The following is a 24,500-nucleotide window of genomic DNA, read 5'->3' as shown; positions in this document are numbered from 1 at the left end:
GGAAGCTTAATACAGTATGTTACCAATCATTTAATCGATAACGGAGCTTTTCTTTTACAACAATGAGTAGTTGGGACGTCCCCTTAGAACAGTGTTTCTCAACTCCAGTCCTCAAGACCCAACAACAGGTCATGTTTTCAGGTTTTCATCAATATTAGACAGGGGATAATTCCATCACCTGTGCAACCTTAAGGTAATCCTAAAAACCTGATTGAGGAAAACATGATCTGTTGGTGGGTCTTGAGGACTGGAGTTGAGAAACACTGCCTTAGAAGAAGTTGTGTCATCAGAAGAAGCCCAATTCAGAATATAGGCCCCCTATGCCCCCATCTATGGTGTCCACACGTCCTAATAGGCCAAATGGACAAGGTTTGTTCCCCTTCAAGGCCAACTGTGAGGGGGCAGGCTTACATTGGTCTGCACCTTGTTGGCACCCTCTAAATCACACGATGTGCTAATATACAATGTCCAAATTAAAATGTACAGTGCCTAACAATAATTGATGTAAATGTGGCGTCTAAATAAAAGGAACATTTTTTAGCTATATAAAGAACTATGCTATGCAGCCAATACCATACTTCAAGAGCATTATATTGTAGAGTGCCCTTAAGTGCAGTGCTCATGTGACGCCATGGCCATGGCCGGGCCAGGAAGTCACAGATAGGGCCCAGCATTTCACCAGTCCCCTAACAAGGTGACAGCAGCCAAACATTTAAAACCCAAGCCACCCACCTCAGTGCTTGATGAACACACCAGGGGGCGGAGCCAGGCAGTTGGACACGCCCATCGAGGAGTTTAGAGGGCCTGGGGCGGGAAAAGTAGTCAGTCTGTTAGTAGAGGTGAAGTAAAGTGGAGGCAGGCCTGTGTGTCAGGTCTGTAACTAACTGACAGGTGCCAGGGTAGGAGCCCGGGCACCTTTGGCTAGGAGGCAGATGGAGGCCTCTGTCTGCAGGAGCCAGGAAGACGGCTCAGTGGAACTGTGGTGGACCGGGACAGGGTAGTGGCCCACCGGTACCGACCCGGGGAACCGACTCGGAGACCGGAGCACAAAAGGGGGGTACTCAGACCCTGAAGCTAGGTCCAGAAGTTACTGGGGGCTAGCTAATTAACTGATTGCAGCCAGGAGTATAGGTCCTGTCCCACCCAAAGTCCCGACTGAAGACAGCCCAACGAGGGGGATAGAAAGCCACCTCCACGGCAAAGAGATCCCACGGGCCAGTGTCTGTGGTCAAAGGGCTCCTCCGGCAAACACAAGCCGGGGAGCGGACTCCTGAAGTTGCAAGCGCAGGTAGTCCACCATCACACAAAAGGTGCAGGAGAAAGACAGAGACCACCAACCGGGTGGGGGACCAGACTGCAGCCGGCTGTGGGCACTTACCACCATCACTTTGGTTTACCAGAGACTCGTGTGTTTACTAATAGTGAGTACATCAGTGCCCTCCGGCCGTCCATATCCCTGCTCCGCCCAACTCCCCCAATTGGTCCCGTGGCTACCCTCCCTACCCACGGAGGTGTTCACAACTTGCTGCGCAGCATCTCTCCCGGGTTCCCCGTAACTGCAGTGGTGGTGTCCACCTTCACCACATGGGTGGCGTCACGAACTTAAACACGGCTCCGGCCGTACACCTACGTCCCCAAAACGCCAACCCCTTTTTGATCGGAGTGACCGCAGGACCCCCGGGTCCGGAGACCCTCGATCCACCCACTGAAGGTCCGGACCCGAGCGGCTCGGCTGCCATCGAGCATGGGGCGGCACACTCATACCAATACCTAACTGGATATCATCATACAATACTCAAACAACACCAACACTTTATACAATGTCTACATAATGATGCTGTAACAATAATATTAGTGGTGGATGGAAACCTCAAGTGGCTCCCCCTTCTACGGGGGGGGTCAACCCTCTATTGCCGCACCGATAACCGATAAACCAATGTTTCCATATTGTATGTATACTCTCAGTCTATAATCTTCTTCCTTGGTCATCCTACAGATCTCAGTGTAAATATCTCAGACACAGATCTGAAATATGCTTTACAGACCATCCCGGAGATGGGGCAAGTGTCCATTATTTCAAGATACGGGAACTGCAGAGGATACAGTATGTACATAAAGTTCTTAACAGCCACGGGATACCAGCCGCTCTTACAGGTATACAAGCATATTATCTATCCATTTGCAGAGCTCATCCTAAAAGATCATGACTGTTAGGCTGGATTCACATGATGGTATGGCATCCAATGTGAATGCACCGGATGCGATATGCTAATGACCTTCACCTCCCGCTGTGCTGCCAGTGTGAGCCAAGTGTCATGCAACTGTGACCCGATTCTGCAGGTGTGGAGGAGAGGGTAGGAGCTGTGGAGGAGAGGAAGGGATTAATCTCCCCATCTTCTCCATTGTCAGCTGATGCGATTATCCAACTGCACTTGGATGTCATCTGAGTGCAGTCCGATGTTTCACTCGCACCCATAGACTTGTATGGGTGTAGGTGACACTGCTCTCGCAGACAATCACAGCATGCTGCGACTTTTCTTTCATCCAGTATCTGGATGAGAAAAAAGCTGACTATCTGCTGTCCCTCATTGATTAACATTGGTCCGAGTGCAACGTGATATTTTCTCGCATTGCACTCTTCCGATTCATACGTTCTTGTGAACGTACAATTAGATCTACTTCATCAATAATGAAGGGTTTAGCGATTAACAGGATGAGGTTGTATGTGGCACTTCAGATTAGTCTGACTAGACTAGCCATTATATGTATATCTACTACACAGTCACAGCTAGACTGTCTTCAAGGAAGAGTATTCAGTTTGCTACCCTAACCAAGGCCAAGGCAGAGAAGATTAGTTGTGCCCTCACTAGAACTCAGCACCCAACCGAGCTGCCTATCTACAATATAACCATGTCTACTACATTTTCCTATCATCTACTTTAGACCCCCTAAATCACCGCCATGAACATATACTACTCTTTCCCTGCATTTTAAAAAGCCCCTTTTTGTGGCTTAGCAATAAATTTAGAATTAACTTTAAAGCCCTGTGCGCACCGGGAAATTTGCGACTACATTCGGGTGTCCACCTGCAGACAACGTATATGTGCAAAAATGGTGCATGACAGAGCACACGCTAACGGAGTCTGCTCCATTATAGTCAATGGCCCTGTAGGCGCATGCATCCAAAACGCGTTTTGTGGGGTGGGGGACGGGCAGTTCAGATGGATGCCCCGATTGGACCACTGAACATAAGTAAAAAGGCAATGTGAAAGTAGCCTAATAGTACATTTATGAATACTCTCCTCACAAAATTAGACAGTTGACAGTACATATACATTCATGAGTATATACTCATACATAAAGAGCAAGTGCAAATAGCAGTAAAGGCAACACAGGGAAAGCCTCTATTTAACCCTACACTGTGCCACAATGAATCATGGGATATACCCACCAGCACTGGCCATAGGAATAGTACAAGACAATACCAGACCACACTGCCCAGCACCTCGATGTGCGTTTCGCTTCAGCTTCGTCTAAGGGTCAAATTGTGTCACAGTCCAAATTTTTGGATTATAGTGTGCAATTATATACACCATGTGCAGAATTATTAGGCAAGTTGTATTTTAGAGGATTTTTTTATTATTGATCAACAATTATGTTCTCAATCAACCCAAAAGACTCATAAAATCAAAGCTTAATATTTTTGGAAGTTGGGGTGGTGTTTTTTTTTAGATTTGGCAATCTTAGGTGGATACCTGTTTGTGCAGGGAACTATTACTGTGCAGAATTATTAGGCAACTTAATAAAAAACAAATATATTCCCATCTCACTTATTTATTTTCACCAGGAAAACCAATATAACTGCACAAAATTTAGAAATAAACATTTCTGACATGCAAAAATAAAACCCAAACAAATTAGTGACCAATATAGTCACCTTTCTTTATGATGACACTCAACAGCCTATCATCCATAGATTCTGTCAGTTCCTTGATCTGTTTACGATCAACATTGCGTGCAGCAGGCACCACAGCCTCCCAGACACTGTTCCGAGAGGTGTACTGTTTTCCTTCCGTGTAGATCTCACATTTTATGAGGGACCACAGGTTCTCTATGGGGTTCAGATCAGGTGAACAAGGAGGGCATGTCATTATTTTTTCCTCTTTTAGAGCTTTACTGGCCAGCCACACTGTGGAGTAGTTGGATGCATGTGATGGAGCATTGTCCTGCATGAAAATCATGTTTTTCTTGAACGATACCGACTTCTTCCTGTACCACAGCTTGAAGAAGTTGTCTTCCAGAAACTGGCAGTAGGTCTGGGAGTTGAGCTTCACTCCATCCTCAACCCAAAAAGGTCCCACAAGTTCATCTTTGATGATACCAGCCCATACCAGTACCCCACCTCCACCTTGCTGGTGTCTGAGTCGGAGTGGAGCTCTTTGCCCTTTACTGATCCAGCCTCTGCCCCATCCATCTGGCCCATCAAGAGTCACTCTCATTTCATCAGTCTATAAAAACCTTTGAAAAATCAGTCTTAAGATATTTCTTGGCCCAGTCTTGACGTTTTATCTTATGTTTCTTGTTCAAAGGTGGTTGTTTTTCAGTCTTCCTTACCTTGGCCATGTCCCTGAGTATGGCACAGATTGTGCTTTTTGATACTCCAGTAACGTTGCAGCTCTGAAATATGGCCAAACTGGTGGCAAATGGCATCTTGGCAGCTTTACGCTTGATTTTCCTCAATTCATGGGCAGTTATTTTGCGCCTTTTTTGCCCAACACGCTTCTTGCAACCCTGTTGGCTATTTGCCGTGAAACGCTTGATTGTTCGGTGATCACACTTCAAAAGTTTGGCAATTTCAAGACTGCTGCATCCCTCTGCAAGACATCTCACAATTTTGGACTTTTCAGAGCCCGTCAAATCTTTCTTCTGACCCATTTTGCCAAAGGAAAGGAAGTTGCCTAATAATTAAGCACACCTTATATAGGGTGTTGATGTCATTACACCACACCCCTCCTCATTACAGAGGTGCACATCAGCATTAATTGGTGGTTGGCTCTCAAGCCTATATAACTTGGAGTAGGACAACATGTATAACAAGTATCATGTGATCAAAATACTCATTTGCCTAATAATTCTGCACACAGTGTATTACCAAGGGTCGTATGTAGGTTCAATGAAAAACAAAGGCTGATCTACAACAGGCAATTCTTTGGTGTCCACAAATTAGTGTGAGAAGGATAAGCATCTTATAGCTCAGTGCTCCTGATGGAGCCCAGCAGTGGCGGAGAGCTCCTGTAGCAGCCAGTTGCCCTACAACTAGAGTGGGATTGATGAGAAGGACATTTTCTATATTTAGTGTTACTAATAAACATAAAAAATGCTCATTGATTTCAGAAAATACTACTTTTCTGTATCTAACTTTAAGCCATGTGTCTTATTCAGGTAAATGCCTCCAAGGTAACCGGCGTACAAGCAACAGTTTATGCACTAAAAATTACTAATGGAGGCCTGTTTCGTCAGCACCTACTAGGAGACTTTGTGAGAACACCCAACGAACAGCCACAGGTAAAGAAAGTTTACGTTGTTGAATGTCGATATTTATAAAGAAGATGTTGTAATAGCAAAAGGTACAACATATTTTAAGACAGATGCCCGAAACTGGTAGAGAACCTAACCTGGTGGAACAGGAGTCTGGCTCCTAAACCATTAAACATTTAGCCATATGTTGTGCAGATACCATAAATGTCTATATGGTGAAAAAGCTTTAATCCTTGAACAATAAAAGGTTCTACAACTCTACTACACTTTTTATTTCAGTTCTGCTCCAGAACATCTCTACTTGCTTTGACTGAATGGAAATATTCTTAATTACATTTCCTATGTATATTACTTTTCACAAAAACACATGGCATTTTGTGGGGAAGCTGTCATGGTCGTCTCCCTGTTTATTGAGACTAATGACAGCTTAAGGACTGGAGTCTCTCATCTCCATCTGGCTATTTTCATTTAAATGTGGTTTTGTTTCTCTTAGTACTGAAACAGTTCATTTCAGTTTTGCTGCTAGCAGCTTTTCCAGCAGTTTCTAGGTGAGTGTGGCAGCTGCACCTGCTATGTAGCCATGCCCCTTCAGGTTAAATAGAGGTGTTCCCCAGCAATCCTTGCTGAAGATACAAATCCTTTTGTATACTGGCCTTCTTGGTGGAAGGAGCTTAGAAGGTGTGTTCCAAAAACCGGTCTTGATCCTTTTTTGTTACTGTTTTCCCACTATTTGTCTTACCTTTCCTTGTGTTATATTAGTGTAGTGGTGGAGCTAGCATCTCCCACCTGCCAACGCACTAGTCAGGGCAGTTACAGGGTTTTTCTCAGGGTCTCAGGTTCTTGCTCGGCGACAGTTGCGGAGATTGTATAGGGCCTGGCTAGGAGTGAAGGGAGAGTTGCAGGTGAGGATAGGAGGTGTCCCATGAACCCCTCTCACTAGAGTTAGGGCCCACCATTGTTATTGTGTCCCCTTTGTACCCCGCTTGCTTGTGGTGTTGTTTTGGTGTTTTTTTAGTTGTGCGTCTGACTCCTTTTGGTCTGAACACACCTGCCACGCTTGTGGCAACACAAAGCTTGATAACAACCAATACAGCCAGTAATATTGTTCTTGTCGCCCATCTGGATTTCTCTACCACAAATTAGCCTAGTTATAGAGCAGATTGGAGGAAGGTAACATAATTGGGCAAATATAACATTGAACAGTCTACAGAGGCAAATTGGCAAAATAAATTTCCCTATAAGAAAAGTAATATTCTCCAACGTGAGGCTTTGGGGGGAAAGACACTTCAAGGGTATATAGATGATCACAGTGTTGTAGGAATGAGAGGAGGAGGACACTCCCTCATCGGTGGAATCTAAGGCATCGGACAGTCTGTATGTTGATGTAAATACTGTACTAAGGTAAAACCTAAAGTAATCCATAAATATATGTAGCCAATAATAATATGACTTTTCAATATCTTGTAATTTTAGTTACTTTTTTTTGGGGGGGGGTGCGAGAGATGTACATTTTTGACCATTAATTCATGCTTGATACATTTTAGGTTGAAGTCTACATAAATGGGATCCCTTCAAAATGTTTTGGAGACTGTGACTACACCTGGGATCAGGAACATACACCAATCATCTATTCTGTTCAAGCAGGTAAATATAGAAGTAAAAAAAAAATTGAGGGTATGTCACAAGGAGGTTTTTATAAACATCGCCGACTGTCATGGAGGCATCAGGATCTGTGGAGGCTAAAGATTCTGGCACTCTGCCTGCTTACTTCTCTGATGTCTGTGATCAGCGCAGGGAGACTTGGGCATCGACTCACAGACTTGTAAGTCGTAGGCAGGCTAGCAAGAGTTAATCCCTGCTGGGCTGCTTGTTAATATCTTTTGATCACATGCTGTGAGGAAGCCATTCACATTCACTACCCTCTTATACATACTGGCTGACTTTAATGCCAGTTATAGCTTCTCTATACTGGTCTGGTGAAGTGCTCTGATCCAGACTTACCGGTGGTTGTAGTACGTCATTGCTGTGAGCGGTTGTGGTATTAACCCCTGTTGTCCTTTTGTTGCTGCCTTACTTCTCTTGCTTTTTTCCTTTGATTTTTATTGTTTGTTTCTGTGAGTTTGCAGTGTGTCTTGAGTTGTGTTTTTCCCTGTCTTTCATTATCTGTGTTGCCATAACACTCCTGCCCCTTATTTCCTGGGGTGGTGAAACAGTTTAATTATGGACAGAAGAATAGAAAGGCATGGGACCCTGGCATCTCCACCATCAGGGGTAATCCAGAGGTTAGGAATACCTAGGGTCCTCTAGTGTGAGGGACAATATAGGAGCCCCCTGTCCCTTGCTGTCCTGCAGTCACATTGTGACAGTGTAACGCTTTAAAGGTTGTCTGTCAGGCTTTGCCTATACACATTACTTCATCTGATCCAACCAAAATGAACAGGTTCGGATAATTATAATTTAATGTGTATGGCAACAATTGTGTAATTTTCACCTGAGCTCCCACAATGTATTTGTGGTGAATGACAAGAAACAGTAGGAAACTCGAAAATAAGTGCAACAAAAAGCAGAATATTTGCACAGATACTTGATGTTTGATGTAGAAACAGCCCAACGATGGACTGTTGTAACCTCTTCTTCAAGGGCAGAGTTTATCTTTCAAGAGAAGTTCATTATGACTACAACAGACAGTATGGTGATAACTCTTTTTTTTGTTTTTTAGTTGTTAGTGGAGAAGATGAGCTCTTGATAATAAATGGGACGGGCTTTTCTAACAGTACTGCCAATGACACAACCTATGTGACCGTCGGAAATAACACTTGCGCTATTCTTGACCTCACTGGTAAGTTAAGAGTATTCTTATGTTATACAGGATATAACATCAACTTTTTATCATCCCATCTGTGGGACCTAAACACATCTTCAAAATGAGAGTCCACTGACCCTAGTTTCACATGGTAGAGCTACTGCCGTTTGCCATACCCAGATTGAGTAAGGATGAAGAGGTGTCCTAGCACATCCAAAGGCCTCTCCATTCACTTCTAAAGGACTTACAAACACATAGATAAGGACCCCGACTCAAGACCCCCCTCTTTTAACTGTGGTTGACTTGGATGCCTTCTAGTTTCTATATATGAGGTGATCACTTTGCTGTATGAATGAGAGGAGGACACCCATGGTGGAACTCTTTCTATCTGATGGGGGGGAATCATAGGTACTGGACAACCTGTGCCTACAGGATCCTGAGATCTAGATATAAAAAAGGTAAAAAATCCTATAGTTATGTCATATAACCCACAAATGCATGTTGCTAAAAAGAAGTAGTACAATTGGGTACACCAGCTGCCATTCCGGTGGAGTACTAATGGAGAAGTGGTTGAACATATCCACAGGTCTCTAAATTCACTTTCACAAGAATTACAGAAAAGGCTGAGCTTAGGAAATATGTGCATTGTAGAGAGGGACCTTCACCCAGGAACCAGCTCTTGTAGGCAAAGTAGAGAGTCCCTAAGTAAGGACAGCTACGGCTCTAGTGGAATTGGCTCGGCAGTGTATTACCTGGTCACTCATTTATTGAAATGGACAGCATGCAATACTCCATTTCCTCTTTAGTAGCCACTGATTGTGGCCACTGATTTTGAGAACGTAAACCCATAGTAATCAAGTGGTCAAAACGTGTTAATTCTGATTTTATATATACTGTATATACAGTATATATACGGTATATATAACTTATTCAGTGTAACTTATTTTGCTTTTTATTCTGCTTGTGCTTTACTTGTAGACACTATGATAGAATGTCAGGTCCAGAAAACAAGTGGCGGGACATATCCGATCTCGGTGTACATTGCAGAACTTGGATTTGCAGCATCGCAAGGAGGAAATCTGACTTTTACTTATCCGATCACTGTCTCTTCAATCACTCCATCTTCAGGAAGCTCTGCAGGTATCTAAACTGTTCATTTATCCACTAGTTTAGCAAGTCCTTTTATATGCTGTTGTGCTTTTTATATGCATAGCATCATAGCATCCTAATACTTAGAATCATAGAATGGTAGAGTTGGAAGGGACCTCAAGGGCCATCGGGTCCAAAGCCCTGCGAGTGCAGGCTTTCCTAAATTATCCCAGCTATATGTTTATCCAGTTTCCGCTTGAAGATTTCCATTGATGGAGGGCTCACCACCTCCCGTGGTCGCCTGTTCCACTCTCGGACTGCCCTCACTGTCAGAAAGTTTTTCCTAATGTCTAATCTGAATATCCTACCTTTAAGTTTCATTCCATTGCTTCTTGTACTTCCTTGTGCAAATGAGAATAGGGTGTTTCCCTCTGCACTGTGACTTTGTTTCAGATATTTGTAGACCGTCATTAAGTCTCCTCTCAGCCTTTTCTTTTTCATACTAAACATCCCTAGTTCTTTTAGCCATTCTTCATATGACATGGTTTGCAGACCTTGTTATAAGATCAATTAAAAAGGAAAAACCCTTTATGAAACACATGACAGAAGATTTGAGAAAAAAAAGTGTACTGTTATTAGAAAAACAAATAGACCATTTATTTAGTTTCTTAAGTAAAAGTTTCATTTTTATTGTTTTACATATCATCATGATCTGCATTTTTTTAAAAATTTGAAATCTTAGTTTCCTGGCGGAATTTTAGAAAATTCTCGATATTGAAATGATACCTATTCCAACCAGATTTTACAATTCTATCTTCCAAAGTGCCCAATATACTGACTGAATCTCATATGATTCTCCTCCAGAAAGCACAGAGAGACCTTTTAAGTACAGAATCATTTCACCCAATTTGACTCCTTAATGATGACTATAAACTACTAGGCAAAATACTGGGAAATAAATTCCAAAACTTGCTTCCTACACTGCTGAATGACTCTCATACAGGGTTTGCCAATGTTGTATTAAAAATATTAGAACAGTTATGGCAACAGTGGTCCTAGCCCAGGACAGGAATCGAAATACAACCAATTACCATGTCAATGAGCTTAAACACAGACAAAGCCTTCTATAAAGTATCCTGGCTAGAGATGGGTGAACCAGCAGATGTTCAGGATTGGCGGGTCCAGCTGGACTTAAAAAAAAAAAGTCCGGTTCAGGACTGGACTTGACCCCAAACGCCAAACCAAACATAAGTCTACACTGTGTGCAGAATTATTAATCAAGTTGTATTTTAGAATATTTTTTTTTAGTAATGATCAACAACTATATTCTCAATCAACCCAAAAGACTCATAAATATCAAAGCTTAATATTTTTGGAAGTTGGAGTGGTTTTTTTTTTTAGATTTGGCTATCTCAGGAGGATATCTGTTTCTGCAGGTAACTATTACTGTGCAGAATTATTAGGCAACTTAATCAAAACAAAATATATTCCCACCTCACTTGTTTATTTCAAGGTAAACCAATATAACTGCACAAAATTTAGAAATAAACATTTCTGACATGCAAAAACAAAACCCCAAAAAATTAGTGACCAATATAGCCACCTTTCTTTATGATGACACTCAACAGCCTACCATCCATAGATTCTGTTAGTTGTTTGATCTGTTTATGATCAACATTGCGTGCAGCAGCCACCACAGCCTCCCAGACACTGTTCCGAGAGGTGTACTGTTTTCCCTACCTGTAGATCTTACATTTTATGAGGTACCACAGGTTCTCTATGGGGTTCAGATCAGGTGAACAAGGGGGCCATGTCATTATTTTTTCATCTTTTAGACCTTTACTGACCAGCCATGCTGTGAAGTAGTTGGATGCATGTGATGGAGCATTGTCCTGCATGAAAATCATGTTTTTCTTGAACGATACCGACTTCTTCCTGTACCACAGCTTGAAGAAGTTGTCTTCCAGAAACTGGCAGTAGGTCTGGGAGTTGAGCTTCACTCCATCCTCAACCCGAAAAGGTCCCACAAGTTCATCTTTGATGATACTAGCCCATACCAGTACCCCCCCTCCATCTTGCTGGCGTCTGAGTCGAAGTGGAGCTCTCTGCCCTGTACTGATCCAGCCTCTGGCCCATCAAGAGTCACTCTCATTTCATCAGTCCATAAAACCTTTGAAAAATCAGTCTTAAGATATTTCTTGGCCCAGTCTTGAAGTTTTTTATTATATTTCTTGTTCAAAGGTGGTAGTTTTACAACCTTCCTTACCTTGGCCATGTCCCTGAGTATGGAACACCTTGTGCTTTTTGATGGTCCATTAACTTTGCAGCTCTGAAATACGGCCAAACTGGTGGCAAATGGCATCTTGGCAGCTTCACGCTTGATTTTCCTCAATTCATGGGCAGTTATTTTGTGCCTTTTTTGTCCAACACGCTTCTTGTGACCCTGTTGGCTATTTGCCATGAAACACTTGAGTATTGAGTGATGATGCTTCAAAGGTTTGGCAATTTCAAGACTGCTACATCCCTCTGCAAGACATCTCAAAATTTTGGACTTTTCAGAGCCCGTCAAATCTCTCTTCTGACCCATTTTGCCAAAGGAAAGGAAGTTGCCTAATAATTAAGCACACCTTATATACAGTCATATGAAAAAGTTTGGGCACCCCTATTAATGTTAACCTTTTTTCTTTATAACAATTTGGGTTTTTGCAACAGCTATTTCAGTTTCATATATCTAATAACTGATGGACTGAGTAATATTTCTGGATTGAAATGAGGTTTATTGTACTAACAGAAAATGTGCGATCTGCATTTAAACAAAATTTGACCAGTGCAAAAGTATAGGCACCTCAACATAAAAGTGACATTAATATTTTGTAGATCCTCCTTTTGCAAAAATCACAGTCTCTAGTCACTTTCTGTAGCTTTTAATGAGTTCCTGGATCCTGGATGAAGGTATATTTGACCATTCCTGTTTACAAAACAATTCCAGTTCAGTTAAGTTTGATGGTCGCCGAGCATGGACAGCACGCTTCATGAAAATCATCCTACAGATTTTTAATGATATTCAGGTCTGGGGACTGGGATGGCCATTCCAGAACATTGTAATTGTTCCTCTGCATGAATGCCTGAGTAGATTTGGAGCAGTGTTTTGGATCATTGTCTTGCTGAAATATCCATCCCCTGCGTAACTTCAACTTCGTCACTGATTCTTGCACATTATTGTCAAGAATCTGCTGATACTGAGTTGAATCCATGTGACCCTCAACCTTAACAAGATTCCCGGTGCCGGCATTGGCCACACAGCCCCAAAACATGATGGAACCTCCACCAAATTTTACTGTGGGTAGCAAATGCTTTTCTTGGAATGCCGTGTTTTTTTGCCTCCATGCATAACGCCTTTTGTATGACCAAACAACTCAATCTTTGTTTCATCAGTCCACAGGACCTTCTTCTAAAATGTAATTGGCTTGTCCAAATTTTCTTTTGCATACCTCAGGCGACTCTGTTTGTGGCGTGCTTGCAAAACGGCTTCTTTTGCATCACTCTCCCATACAGCTTCTCCTTGTGCAACGTGCGCTGTATTGTTGACTGATGCACATTGACACCATTTGCAGCAAGATGAAGCTGCAGGTCTTTGGAGGTGGTCTGTGGATTGTCCTTGACTGTTCTCACCATTCTTCTTCTCTGCCTTTCTGATATTTTTCTTGGGCTGCCACTTCTGGGCTTAACAAGAACTGTACCTGTGTTCTTCCATTTCCTTACTATGTTCCTCACAGTGGAAACTGACAGTTTAAATCTCTGAGACAACTTTTTGTATCCTTCCCCTGAACAACTATGTTGAATAATCTTTGTTTTCAGATCATTTGAGAGTTGTTTTGAGGAGCCCATGATGCCACTCTTCATAGGAGATTCAAATAGGAGAACAACTTGCAAGTGGCCACCTTAAATACCTTTTCTCATGATTGGATACACCTGCCCATGAAGTTCAAAGCTCAATGAGGTTACAAAACCAATTTAGTGCTTTAGTAAGTCAGTAAAAAGTAGTTAGGAGTGTTCAAAACAAGAAATTGATAAGGGTGCCCATACTTTTGCACCGGTCAAATTTTGTTTAAATGTGGATTGCACATTTTCTGTTAGTACAATAAACCTCATTTCAATCCAGAAATATTACTCAGTCCATCAGTTATTAGATATATGAAACTGAAATAGCTGTTGCAAAAACCCAATTTGTTATAAAGAAAAAATGTTAACATTAATAGGGGTGCCCAAACGTTTTCATATGACTGTAGGGTGTTGATATCATTACACCACACCCCTCCTCATTACAGAGATGCACATCACCTGATTTACTTAATTGGTAGTTGGCTCTCAAGCCTATACAGCTTGGAGTAGGACAACATGTATAAAAATTATCATGTGATCAAAATACTCATTTGCCAAATAATTCTGCACACAGTGTAACGAGCCTAAATGTAAGTGTTATAAAATGGTGTTAGTAAGGCCTAAGGGCTGCAAATGGAAGCAAGATAAGGGATTAAAGCAGGACAATTATACTTATCGAGTTTCTGCATGCTTGTCACACTGCTTTTGTATTCACTCATTAAATCTCATGAATATTCACTGCTTCCCCCACTCACTTTCTATGACAGCGTCTGTGATTTGTTGCAGTCAGACTGGCTGCGTCTGTGATTGGTTGCCCTCACACTAGGTGTCTGGGTTCCTGAAGTGGAGTGTAAAAATAAATAAATAATTAGAAAAAATAATGTGCGATCCCTCGTATTTTGATACCCAGTACAGATAAATCAGACAGCTGGAGGCTGCTGCTCCCAGTTGTGTGTGTTATCTTGGCTGTGTATCAAAATACGAGGGATCCCATGTGTGTTTTTTAAAATATTTAAATAAATAATTTAAAAAAACGGCATGCGATCCCCCCCAATTTTGATACCTAGCCAAGAAGAATCAGACATCTGGGGGCTGGTATTCTCAGGCTGGGAAGGACCATGGTTATTGGGCCCTCCCCAGTCTAAAGATAGCAACCTGCAGCTGCTCCATATTTGGCGCATCTACTAAATGCGACACACCTTGGGCTTTACATGGCTAATCACAATTGCCCTGGAGCGGTAGCAATCAAGGTAATATATGGGGTTAATGACAGTTGTGATATGTCAAAAAAATCACAACTGCCACAAAGTCCTGGATTAGTAATGGGTAGGGGTCTATGAGTACCCACATTACTAATCGTGGAAGTAGAAAGAAACAAAAATAAAATACAGAGAAAAATCCTTTTTTTAAAAAAGACAAACAAAAATCCCACCCTCTTTCTCCAATTTTTTAACCCCCAAAACACCCCTGCAGGTACGACGTAATCCACAGACGATCACGGGTCTGCTGCATCCTGAAGTCGCAGTGCGTGGTCACATTAGAAAACATGACCAGTTAACAATGATGTAAAAACACAGAAGAGTAGAGAGTACACAGGAATGTAAGGTGAATTCTAAACGTAGATTAGCTTCATGATAACACAAAGAGGTGGAGCTAGTCAGGAGCACATAAGAGAGAGAGGGACCTGCAGCACAGAAGAGAAGTAGGGTGCTGTTTAAAATGCAGGAGAAAAAAGGGGAAGGTATGGACTCGGCACAATTTCCTTAAAAATATCTTAAGTCCTTTATTAATAATCTTCTTAAAAAGTCAGCCAAAGGATATCGTACAGGGAAAAAGTTTTTCCCTGTACGATATCCTTGTGCATGCGTTTTGGCTGACTTTTTAAGAAGATTACTAATAAAGGACTTAAGATATTTTTAAGGAAATTGTGCCGAGTCCATACCTTCCCCTTTTTTCTCCTGCATTATACCGGCGTGGACTGACCGGGGGACTCTGAGCACCCAATTGGTGGATATAGCAGTGGATGACAGGTGAGCTGTTAACCTTTTTCCTTCATGTTGTTTAAAATGTAGTTTTAGCAGTGTAAAGGCCATTTTACACACAACGACATTGCTAACGAGATGCCGTTGGGGTCACAGAATTCGTGACGCACATTCGGCCTAGTTATTATTATTATTATTTATTATTATAGCGTCATCAATTCCATGGCGCTTTACATGTGAAAGGGGTATACATAATAGGGACAAGTACAATAATCATAAACAGTAGAAGACACAGACAGGTACAGGAGGAGAGAGGTCCCTGCCCACGAGGGCTCACAGTCTACAAGGGATAGATGAGGATACAGTAGGTTAGGGTAGAGCTGATTGTGCGGCGCTGTATCAGACTGAGGGTTACAGCAGGTTGTAGGCTTGTCGGAAGAGGTGGGTCTTCAGGTTCCTTTTGAAGCTTGGCAAGGTAGGCGAGAGTCTGATGTGTTGAGGCAGAGCATTCCAGAGTATGGGGCAGGCACGGGCGAAATCTTGGATGCGATGGTGGGAAGAGGAGATGAGAGGGGAGTAGAGAAGGAGATCTTGTGAGGATCGGAGGTTACGTGTAGGTAAGTACCGGGAGACTAGGTCACAGATGTAGGGAGGAGAAAGGTTGTGGATGGCTTTGTATGTCATGGTTAGTGTTTTGAACTGGAGTCGTTGGGCAATGGGAAGCCAGTGAAGGGATTGGCAGAGAGGAGAGGTCGGGGAGTAGCGGGGGCACAGGTGGATTAGCTGGGCAGCATAGTTTAGAATAGATTGTAGGGGTGCGAGACTGTTAGAAGGGAGGCCACAGAGCAGGAGGTTGCAATAATCCAGACGGGAGATAATAAGGGCATGTATTAGGGTTTTTGCAGATCTTGGGAAAGGAATGTACGGATCCGGGAAATATTTTTGAGTTGGAGGCGGCAGGAGGTGAAAAGGGCTTGTATGTGTGGCTTGAAAGAGAGATCAGAGTCTAGGATTACTCCCAGGCAGCGAGCGCGTGGCACTGGGGAAAGTGAGCAGCCATTGACATTGATGGATATGTCAGGTGGGTGAGTGAGGAGGAGGAAAGACAATGAATTCTGTTTTGCCAAGTTCAGTTTTAGGAATCGAGCAGAGAAAAAGGATGAAATAGCAGACAGACATTGTGGCGAGTCGTTAGCGACGTCGTTCGTGTGAAATGCACGAACGACCATTAACGATCAAAATTACTTACCTTATTGTTGATCGTTGATGCGTTGTTCTATTCCCAATTATCGTTGCTGTTGCAGGGCGCAGGTTGTTTCTTTTTCGCTCCTAATTGGGAGACCCAGACAGTGTATAGCTACTGCCTCTGGAGGCCGCACAAAGAACTACACTTAAAAGTGTAAGGCCCCTCCCCTTCTGGCTATACACCCTCCCGTAGGAGTACGGATTCCTCAGTTTTAGCTTTGTGCGCAGGAGGTCAGACACGCACGCATAGCTCCATTGTTTTTAGTCAGCAGCAGCTGCTGACTATGTCGGATGGAAGAAAAGAGGGCCCATACAGGGCTCCCAGCATGCTCCCTTCTCACCCCACTGTATGTCGGAGGTGTTTGTAAGGTTGAGGTACCCATTGCGGGTACGGCGGCAGGAGCCCACATGCTGATTCCTTCCCCATCCCTTTTTACAGGGCTCTGGGTGAAGTGGGATTTACTGGTCTCCAGGCACTGAGACCGTGCTCCATCTACAGCCCCTGGAGAAGATGCTGGATGGAGCGGAGTACATCAGGGACATGGCCCTGCTTCCTCAAGGTACTCTGTGTCCCCGTGCATTTGGCGCTCACACCGCAGCATGCTGGGTGTTGTAGTGCGCCGGGGGACATCAGCGCTGCGGCGCTTGTGCCATGGCCTCATTCAGCTTCGCTGAAGCAGGCACACTTCTGGGAATCGGTCGCGCCGGCCGCTGGGACTGCGGCGCGGCTGGCACTTGTGGTGCGCCGGGGACTTCAGCGCGGCCCGCGCTTTTACGGCGGCCGCGCTGATAACTCGAGTCCCCGGCTTTTGCGGCCTGCTTCCGTTCGTTCCCGCCCCCAGACCTGCCAGTCAGGAGAGGGGCGGGACGCTGGTCAGTGCATCAGCGCCGAGGGCTGGAGTCGTTTTTACATACTCCAGCCCTCACAATCGGCACAGAGGGGACACTGTTTCCCGCACTTTTGTTTGGGAACTCCCACGGACCGCCCCTCTCCACAGACGCCGGCAGCCATTCCTGCTGACACGCTGAGCTGCAGAGGGGAGCCGGGGAGACCCAGACAAGGAATTCTTCGCCTCTTACCCGCTATTCAGCGGGCGGTAAGCAGCCCTCAGGGCTCACCCCCTCTTGTGCCAGTAGTATTCTTAGTATTTTGTTTTTACAAATACTTGGTATTACATAGCGCTGGTCGCCCTTTGGCTATAGACTCTCTCACATTGCAGAGAGCCAGCAGCATGTCGTCCGTAAAACGCAAGGGTGCCAAGGCACAGACATTATATGCTTCCTGCACCGCATGTGGGACTTTTCTACCGGCAGGCTCTACGGACCCCCATTGTGTGCAGTGCTCGGCCCCTGCGGCGCTTGCACAGCCGGGGCCTCTGCTGGACGTGACCCAGGGTGTACCACCTGTGAATGCTGTCCAAGTGACAGGAACTGAGTTTGCAGCTTTTGCTGACAGAATGTCTCTCACTATGTCACAAATTCTTGACACATTGCGAGCTAGGCCTGTACTTCAGGCCACGGACACTGTGCAATCATTGCCCCCTGGTCCCCCTCAGCTGAATTACCTCCAAGCTCCGGGACGGGCATATACACCTCAGGGTGAAGACTCTGACTCGGACGATGGCCCAGGGCAGCCTAAGCGGGCTCGCTATGACGGGCCTTCACATTCATCTCAATGGTCAGGATCCCAGCGAGATGAATCTATGGGTGATGAGGCGGACGTAACTGACCAGGATTCTGATCCTGGGACCGCTCTCAATCTAGATACACCAGATGGTGACGCCATAGTTAATGATCTTATATTTAACATCAATAAGATGTTAAATATTTCCCCACCAGCTCCTCTTGTAGAGGAGTCAGCTTCGCAGCACGAGAGAATCCATTTCAGATACCCTAAGCGTACATTAAGCACTTTTCTGGACCACGCTGACTTTAGAGACGCAATCCAGAAACCCCACGCTTATCCTGAAAGGCGTTTTTCTAAACGGCTTAAAGATACACGCTATCCTTTTCCCCCTGAGGTGGTCAAGGGTTGGACCCAGTGTCCAAAAGTGGATCCTCCAATTTCCAGGCTTGCAGCTAGATCCTTGGTTGCAGTTGAAGATGGAGCGGCACTTAAAGATGCCACTGACAGGCAGATGGAGCTCTGGCTGAAATCCATCTATGAAGCGATTGGAGCGTCATTAGCGCCTTCTTTTGCGGCCGTATGGGCACTCCAAGCTATCTCAGCCGGGCTTGCGCAAGTCGACTCAGTCACACGTGCATTTGCCCCGCAGGTAGCACCATTGACCTCGCAAATGGCGGCATTCGCGTCGTACGCGATTAATGCTGTTCTTGACGCTACAAGCCGCACGGCAGTGGCGTCAGCCAACTCCGTTGTTTTGCGTAGGGCCCTGTGGTTGAGACATTGGAAAGCAGATTCTCATTCCAAGAAGTGCTTAACCAATTTGCCTTTTTCTCGTGACCGATTGTTTGGAGAGCGTTTGGATGAAATCATCAAACACTCCAAGGGTAAGGACTCATCCTTACCGCAACACAGACAAAACAAACCCCAACAGAGGAAGGGTCAGTCTGGTTATCGGTCCTTTCGAGGACCGGGCAGGTCCCAATTCGCCTCGTCAAAAAAGACTCAAAAAGACCAGAGACGCTCAGATTCTTGGAGGTCTCAGTCACGCCCAAAAAGGACAGCCGGAGGAACCGTTGCCAAGACGGCGTCCTCCTGACTTGCGGTCTCCGATTCCCACACCCGCGGTCGGTGGGAGGCTTTCCCACTTTGGCGACATTTGGCTGTCACGCGTCAAAGACCGTTGGGTGAGGGATATTCTGTCTCACGGGTACAGGATAGAGTTCAGTTCTCGTCCGCCAACTCGTTTCTTCAGAACTTCTCCACCACCAGACCGAGCCGATGCTCTGTTGCAGGCGGTGGCCGCTCTAAAGGCGGAAGGAGTGGTGACCTCCGTCCCTCTTCAGGAACAAGGTCACGGTTTTTACTCCAATCTGTTTGTGGTCCCAAAAAAGGACGGATCGTATCGACCCGTCCTGGATCTAAAGTTGCTCAACAGACACGTAAAAGTCAGGAGGTTCCGGATGGAATCCCTACGCTCCGTCATAGCCTCAATGTCTCAAGGAGATTTTCTAGCATCAATAGATATCAAAGATGCGTATCTCCACGTGCCGATTGCACCAGAGCATCAGCGTTTCCTACGCTTCGTCATACACGACGAACACCTGCAGTTCGTAGCGTTACCTTTCGGTCTGGCAACAGCCCCCCGGGTCTTCACCAAAGTCATGGCAGCAGTAGTAGCTGTTCTGCACTCGCAGGGTCACTCGGTCATCCCGTATCTAGACGACCTGCTTATAAAGGCACGCTCTCAAGAGGCATGCCAACACAGTCTGAAGGTGGCACTAGACACTCTCCAGAGTTTCGGGTGGATTATCAACTTTCCAAAGTCTCATCTAACCCCGACCCAATCTCTGACTTATCTTGGCATGGAGTTTCATACTCTCTCAGCGATAGTGAAGCTTCCACTGGACAAGCAGTGCTCGCTACGGACTGGAGTGCAATCTCTCCTTCAGAGCCAGTCGCACTCGCTGAGGCGCCTCATGCATTTCCTAGGAAAGATGGTAGCAGCAATGGAGGCAGTCCCGTTCGCGCAGTTTCATCTGCGCCCTCTACAATGGGACATTCTACGCCAATGGGATGGGAAATCGACGTCCCTCGACAGGACTGTCTCCCTCTCTCAGACTGCCAAGGACTCTCTGCGTTGGTGGCTTCTCCCCACCTCATTGTCACAGGGAAAGTCGTTCCTTCCCCCGTCCTGGGCAGTGGTCACGACGGATGCGAGCCTATCAGGGTGGGGAGCGGTGTTTCTCCACCACAGGGCTCAGGGGACGTGGACTCAGGAAGAGTCCACCCTGCAGATCAATGTTCTGGAAATCAGAGCAATCTATCTTGCCCTGCGAGCCTTCCAACAGTGGCTGGAAGGCAAGCAGATCCGAATTCAGTCGGACAACTCCACAGCGGTGGCATACATCAACCACCAAGGGGGAACACGCAGTCGGCAAGCCTTCCAGGAAGTCCGGCGGATTCTGACGTGGGTGGAAGACACGGCATCCACCATATCCGCAGTCCACATCCCAGGCGTAGAAAACTGGGAAGCAGACTTTCTCAGTCGCCAGGGCATGGACGCAGGGGAATGGTCCCTTCACCCGGACGTGTTTCAGGAGATCTGTCGCCGCTGGGGGATGCCGGACGTCGATCTGATGGCGTCACGGCACAACAACAAAGTCCCGGTTTTCATGGCACGGTCTCACGATCACCGAGCTCTGGCGGCAGACGCCTTAGTTCAAGATTGGTCGCAGTTCCGGCTACCGTATGTGTTCCCACCTCTGGCATTGTTGCCCAGAGTGCTCCGCAAAATCAGGTCCGACTGCCGCCGCGCCATTCTCGTCGCTCCAGACTGGCCAAGGAGGTCGTGGTACCCGGATCTGTGGCACCTCACGGTAGGCCAACCGTGGACACTACCAGACCGTCCAGATTTGCTGTCTCAAGGGCCGTTTTTCCATCTGAATTCTGCGGCCCTGAACCTGACTGTGTGGCCATTGAGTCCTGGATCCTAGCGGCCTCAGGTTTATCTCATGAAGTTGTTGCCACAATGAGACAGGCTAGAAAACCATCCTCAGCTAAGATCTATCACAGGACGTGGAAGATATTCTTAGCGTGGTGCTTGGCTCAAGGGTTTTCTCCCTGGCCATTTGCATTGCCAATTTTTCTTTCCTTCCTGCAGTCTGGGTTGGAAAAAGGTTTGTCGCTTAGCTCTCTTAAGGGTCAAGTCTCCGCGCTATCCGTATTCTTTCAGAAGCGCTTGGCACGGCTTTCTAAAGTACGCACGTTTCTCCAAGGAGTTTGTCATATCGTTCCTCCTTACAGACGGCCATTGGAACCCTGGGATCTGAACAAGGTTCTCATTGCTCTCCAGAAGCCGCCTTTCGAGCCTTTGAAAGAGGTTCCCCTTTCTCGGCTTTCACAAAAGGTAGTTTTTCTTGTGGCGGTCACGTCTCTTCGAAGAGTGTCCGAGCTAGCGGCGTTATCTTGCAAATCTCCCTTCCTGGTGTTTCACCAAGACAAGGTAGTACTGCGTCCAATTCCAGAGTTTTCTCCCAAGGTGGTTTCTTCCTTTCATCTCAATCAGGATATCACTTTGCCATCTTTGTGTCCGCATCCAGTTCACCAATTTGAAAAGGGTTTACATCTGTTGGACCTGGTGAGAGCACTCAGGATTTACATTTCTCGCACGGCGTCTCTACGCCGTTCTGATGCGCTCTTTGTCCTAGTCGCTGGGCAGCATAAGGGATCGCAAGCTTCCAAATCCACCCTGGCGCGGTGGATCAAGGAACCAATTCTTCACACATACCGTTCTGCTGGGCTTCCGATTCCATCTGGACTGAAGGCCCATTCTACCAGAGCCGTGGGTGCGTCCTGGGCATTGCGGCATCAGGCTACAGCTCAGCAAGTGTGCCAGGCGGCTACCTGGTCGAGTCTGCACACGTTTACCAAACACTATCAAGTGCATACCTACGCTTCGGCAGATGCCAGCCTAGGTAGACAGGTCCTTCAGGCGGCGGTGGCCCACCTGTAGGAAGAGGCTGTCTGACAGCCCATTCATGTGGTATCTTTTTACCCACCCAGGGACTGCTTTTGGACGTCCCACTGTCTGGGTCTCCCAATTAGGAGCGAAAAAGAAGAAGGGAATTTTGTTTACTTACCGTAAATTCCTTTTCTTCTAGCTCCAATTGGGAGACCCAGCACCCGCCCTATTTGTTCTTAGGGTTTCGTTTTTCGGGTGCACATGTTGTTCATGTTGTTTCTTAAGTTCTCCGATCTTGTTATCGGATTGAATTTGTTTTTGAAACTGTTATTGGCTTTCCTCCTTCTTGCTTTGGTACTAAAACTGAGGAATCCGTACTCCTACGGGAGGGTGTATAGCCAGAAGGGGAGGGGCCTTACACTTTTAAGTGTAGTTCTTTGTGCGGCCTCCAGAGGCAGTAGCTATACACTGTCTGGGTCTCCCAATTGGAGCTAGAAGAAAAGGAATTTACGGTAAGTAAACAAAATTCCCTTCTTGTCATTCCTGCGGCAGCACACATCGCTATGTGTGACATCGCAGGAACAAGGAACATCACCGTACCTGCGGCCACCGGCAATGAAGAAGGAAGGAGGTGGGCGTGATGTTCCGCCCGCTGATCTCCGCCCCTCTGTTTCTATTGGGCGGCCACTTAGTGACGTCGCTATGACACTGCACGAACCGTCCCCTTAGAAAGGAGGTGGTTCGCCGGCCTAAGCGACGTCGCTAAGCAGGTTAGTACATGTGACTGTTCTCAGCGATGTTGTGCGCCACGGGCAGCGATTTGCTGACGCACAACCGATGAGGGCGGGTGCTTTCACCAGTGACATCGCTAGTGATGTCGCTGTGTGTAACGTGTCCTTAAGAATAGCAGATCTCGTACCCATGAGCGGTATGAATCCGCATAGTTCTCATTGTAATGGGGGTAAAAAAGAAAGCAACTGGTTGTCCTATACTCTCCAAAACAATAAGAAGAGAGACTCCATTTCATTTTTACTTTGTATAGCCCTATTTACTACATTCTCAGTGTAAATCTGCTTTCTTTGTAGGAGGCACGCTGGTGACAATCCATGGTTCTGGGTTCAGTAATGACTCGATGGTAGAAGTTGGTGGCAGTGAATGTTTTGTGGTCTTCACCAATCTGACTTTGATCACCTGCCGCACCTCTGCAGTAAGTCAATATTACTGATTTTACATCAGTATTGTTATTTACTACTTACAAATGATGTTTTATTTGCTTTTTTATTCGGTTTCTAGTTTATTTCCAAATTACATACACTATTTTAACAAAAAAAAATGTGCATACCCTTTGTCAAATCACAATTTACAATGACAGATTTAGGTTTCCTTCCTAAATAGCATCAACTACTCTTTAGGCCCCCTTCACACGTCCGTGAAATATGTGCGTGTTTGGCCCGTTTCCGTATGTACCGGAGACACGGCCAAACGTGCACCAATGTTAATCTATGTTTGAGGTCACACGTGCGTTATTTCATAATGTCCGTGTGTCCGTGATCCGTATGTGTTTCTGTTTTGCACGGAAGAATGTCCGTTTTCTGCACGGAACACGAAGACGCGGACACCATGAAAGTCAATGGTTATGTGCGCACAATACGTGACACGGATGCATCTCTGTATGCTCCGTGCACGTTTTGTGCTTTTTTCTAGCGATGTCGGTCATTCTTTCTTTTCCTGTCTATGTCTGTCAATCTCCCTCAGTCCGTCGGTCGGTCTCTCTGTCTGTCTGTCGGTCTCTTTCTGTCTTGTCTGTCCCTCTCTCGCTGTCTGTCGGTCAGTCTCCCCCCTCTCTCATACTTACCGATCCCTGATCACCGGCGCAGCGCTGCACGGCTGTTCTCTAAACTCCGGCAGCTTTTCCTCTTTTGAAAAAGCCGGCCGCTCATTAAACAATCTCATATTTCCTGCTTTCCCCGCCCACCGGCGCCTATGATTGGTTGCAGTTAGATACGCCCCCACGCTGATTGACAGCTGTCTCACTGCAACCAATCACAGCCGCTGGGGGGCGGGACTATACTGTGCTGTTAAAAATATAAATAAATAATTAAAAAAAATGACGTGCTGTCCCCCCCCATTTTGATACCAGCCAGGGTAAAGTCACACGGCTGAAGGCTGGTATTCTCAGGATAGGGAGCTCCACATTATGGGGAGCCCCCCAGCCTAACAATATCAGCCAGCAGCCGCCCAGAATGGCCGCATACAATAGATGCGACTGTTCTGGGACTCTACCCGGCTCTTCCCGATTGGCCCTGGTGCGTTGGCAATCGGGGTAATAAGGAGTTAATGGCAGCTCATAGATGCCAATAAGTCCTAGATTAA

General features: G+C 45.7%; 1 protein-coding gene across 2 annotated transcripts in view; it reads left to right on the top strand.

Moving 5' to 3' along the window:
- Positions 1-24,500, top strand: part of PKHD1L1 (PKHD1 like 1) — a 278,999-nt gene that overhangs the window by 119,640 nt on the left and 134,859 nt on the right. For both annotated transcript variants that reach the window (XM_075352949.1, XM_075352950.1), the window contains exons 26-31: positions 1,997-2,154; positions 5,443-5,565; positions 7,083-7,182; positions 8,258-8,377; positions 9,320-9,481; positions 23,213-23,334. In XM_075352949.1, the coding sequence (XP_075209064.1) occupies positions 1,997-2,154; positions 5,443-5,565; positions 7,083-7,182; positions 8,258-8,377; positions 9,320-9,481; positions 23,213-23,334 (785 nt within the window). The remainder of the gene's footprint in view (positions 1-1,996; positions 2,155-5,442; positions 5,566-7,082; positions 7,183-8,257; positions 8,378-9,319; positions 9,482-23,212; positions 23,335-24,500) is intronic.

This window comes from Anomaloglossus baeobatrachus, chromosome 6 (assembly GCF_048569485.1).
Source record: "Anomaloglossus baeobatrachus isolate aAnoBae1 chromosome 6, aAnoBae1.hap1, whole genome shotgun sequence".
Taxonomy (NCBI): domain Eukaryota; kingdom Metazoa; phylum Chordata; class Amphibia; order Anura; family Aromobatidae; genus Anomaloglossus; species Anomaloglossus baeobatrachus.
Note: the sequence above shows the minus strand (reverse complement) of the source record. Positions and strands in the feature narration are given on the sequence as shown.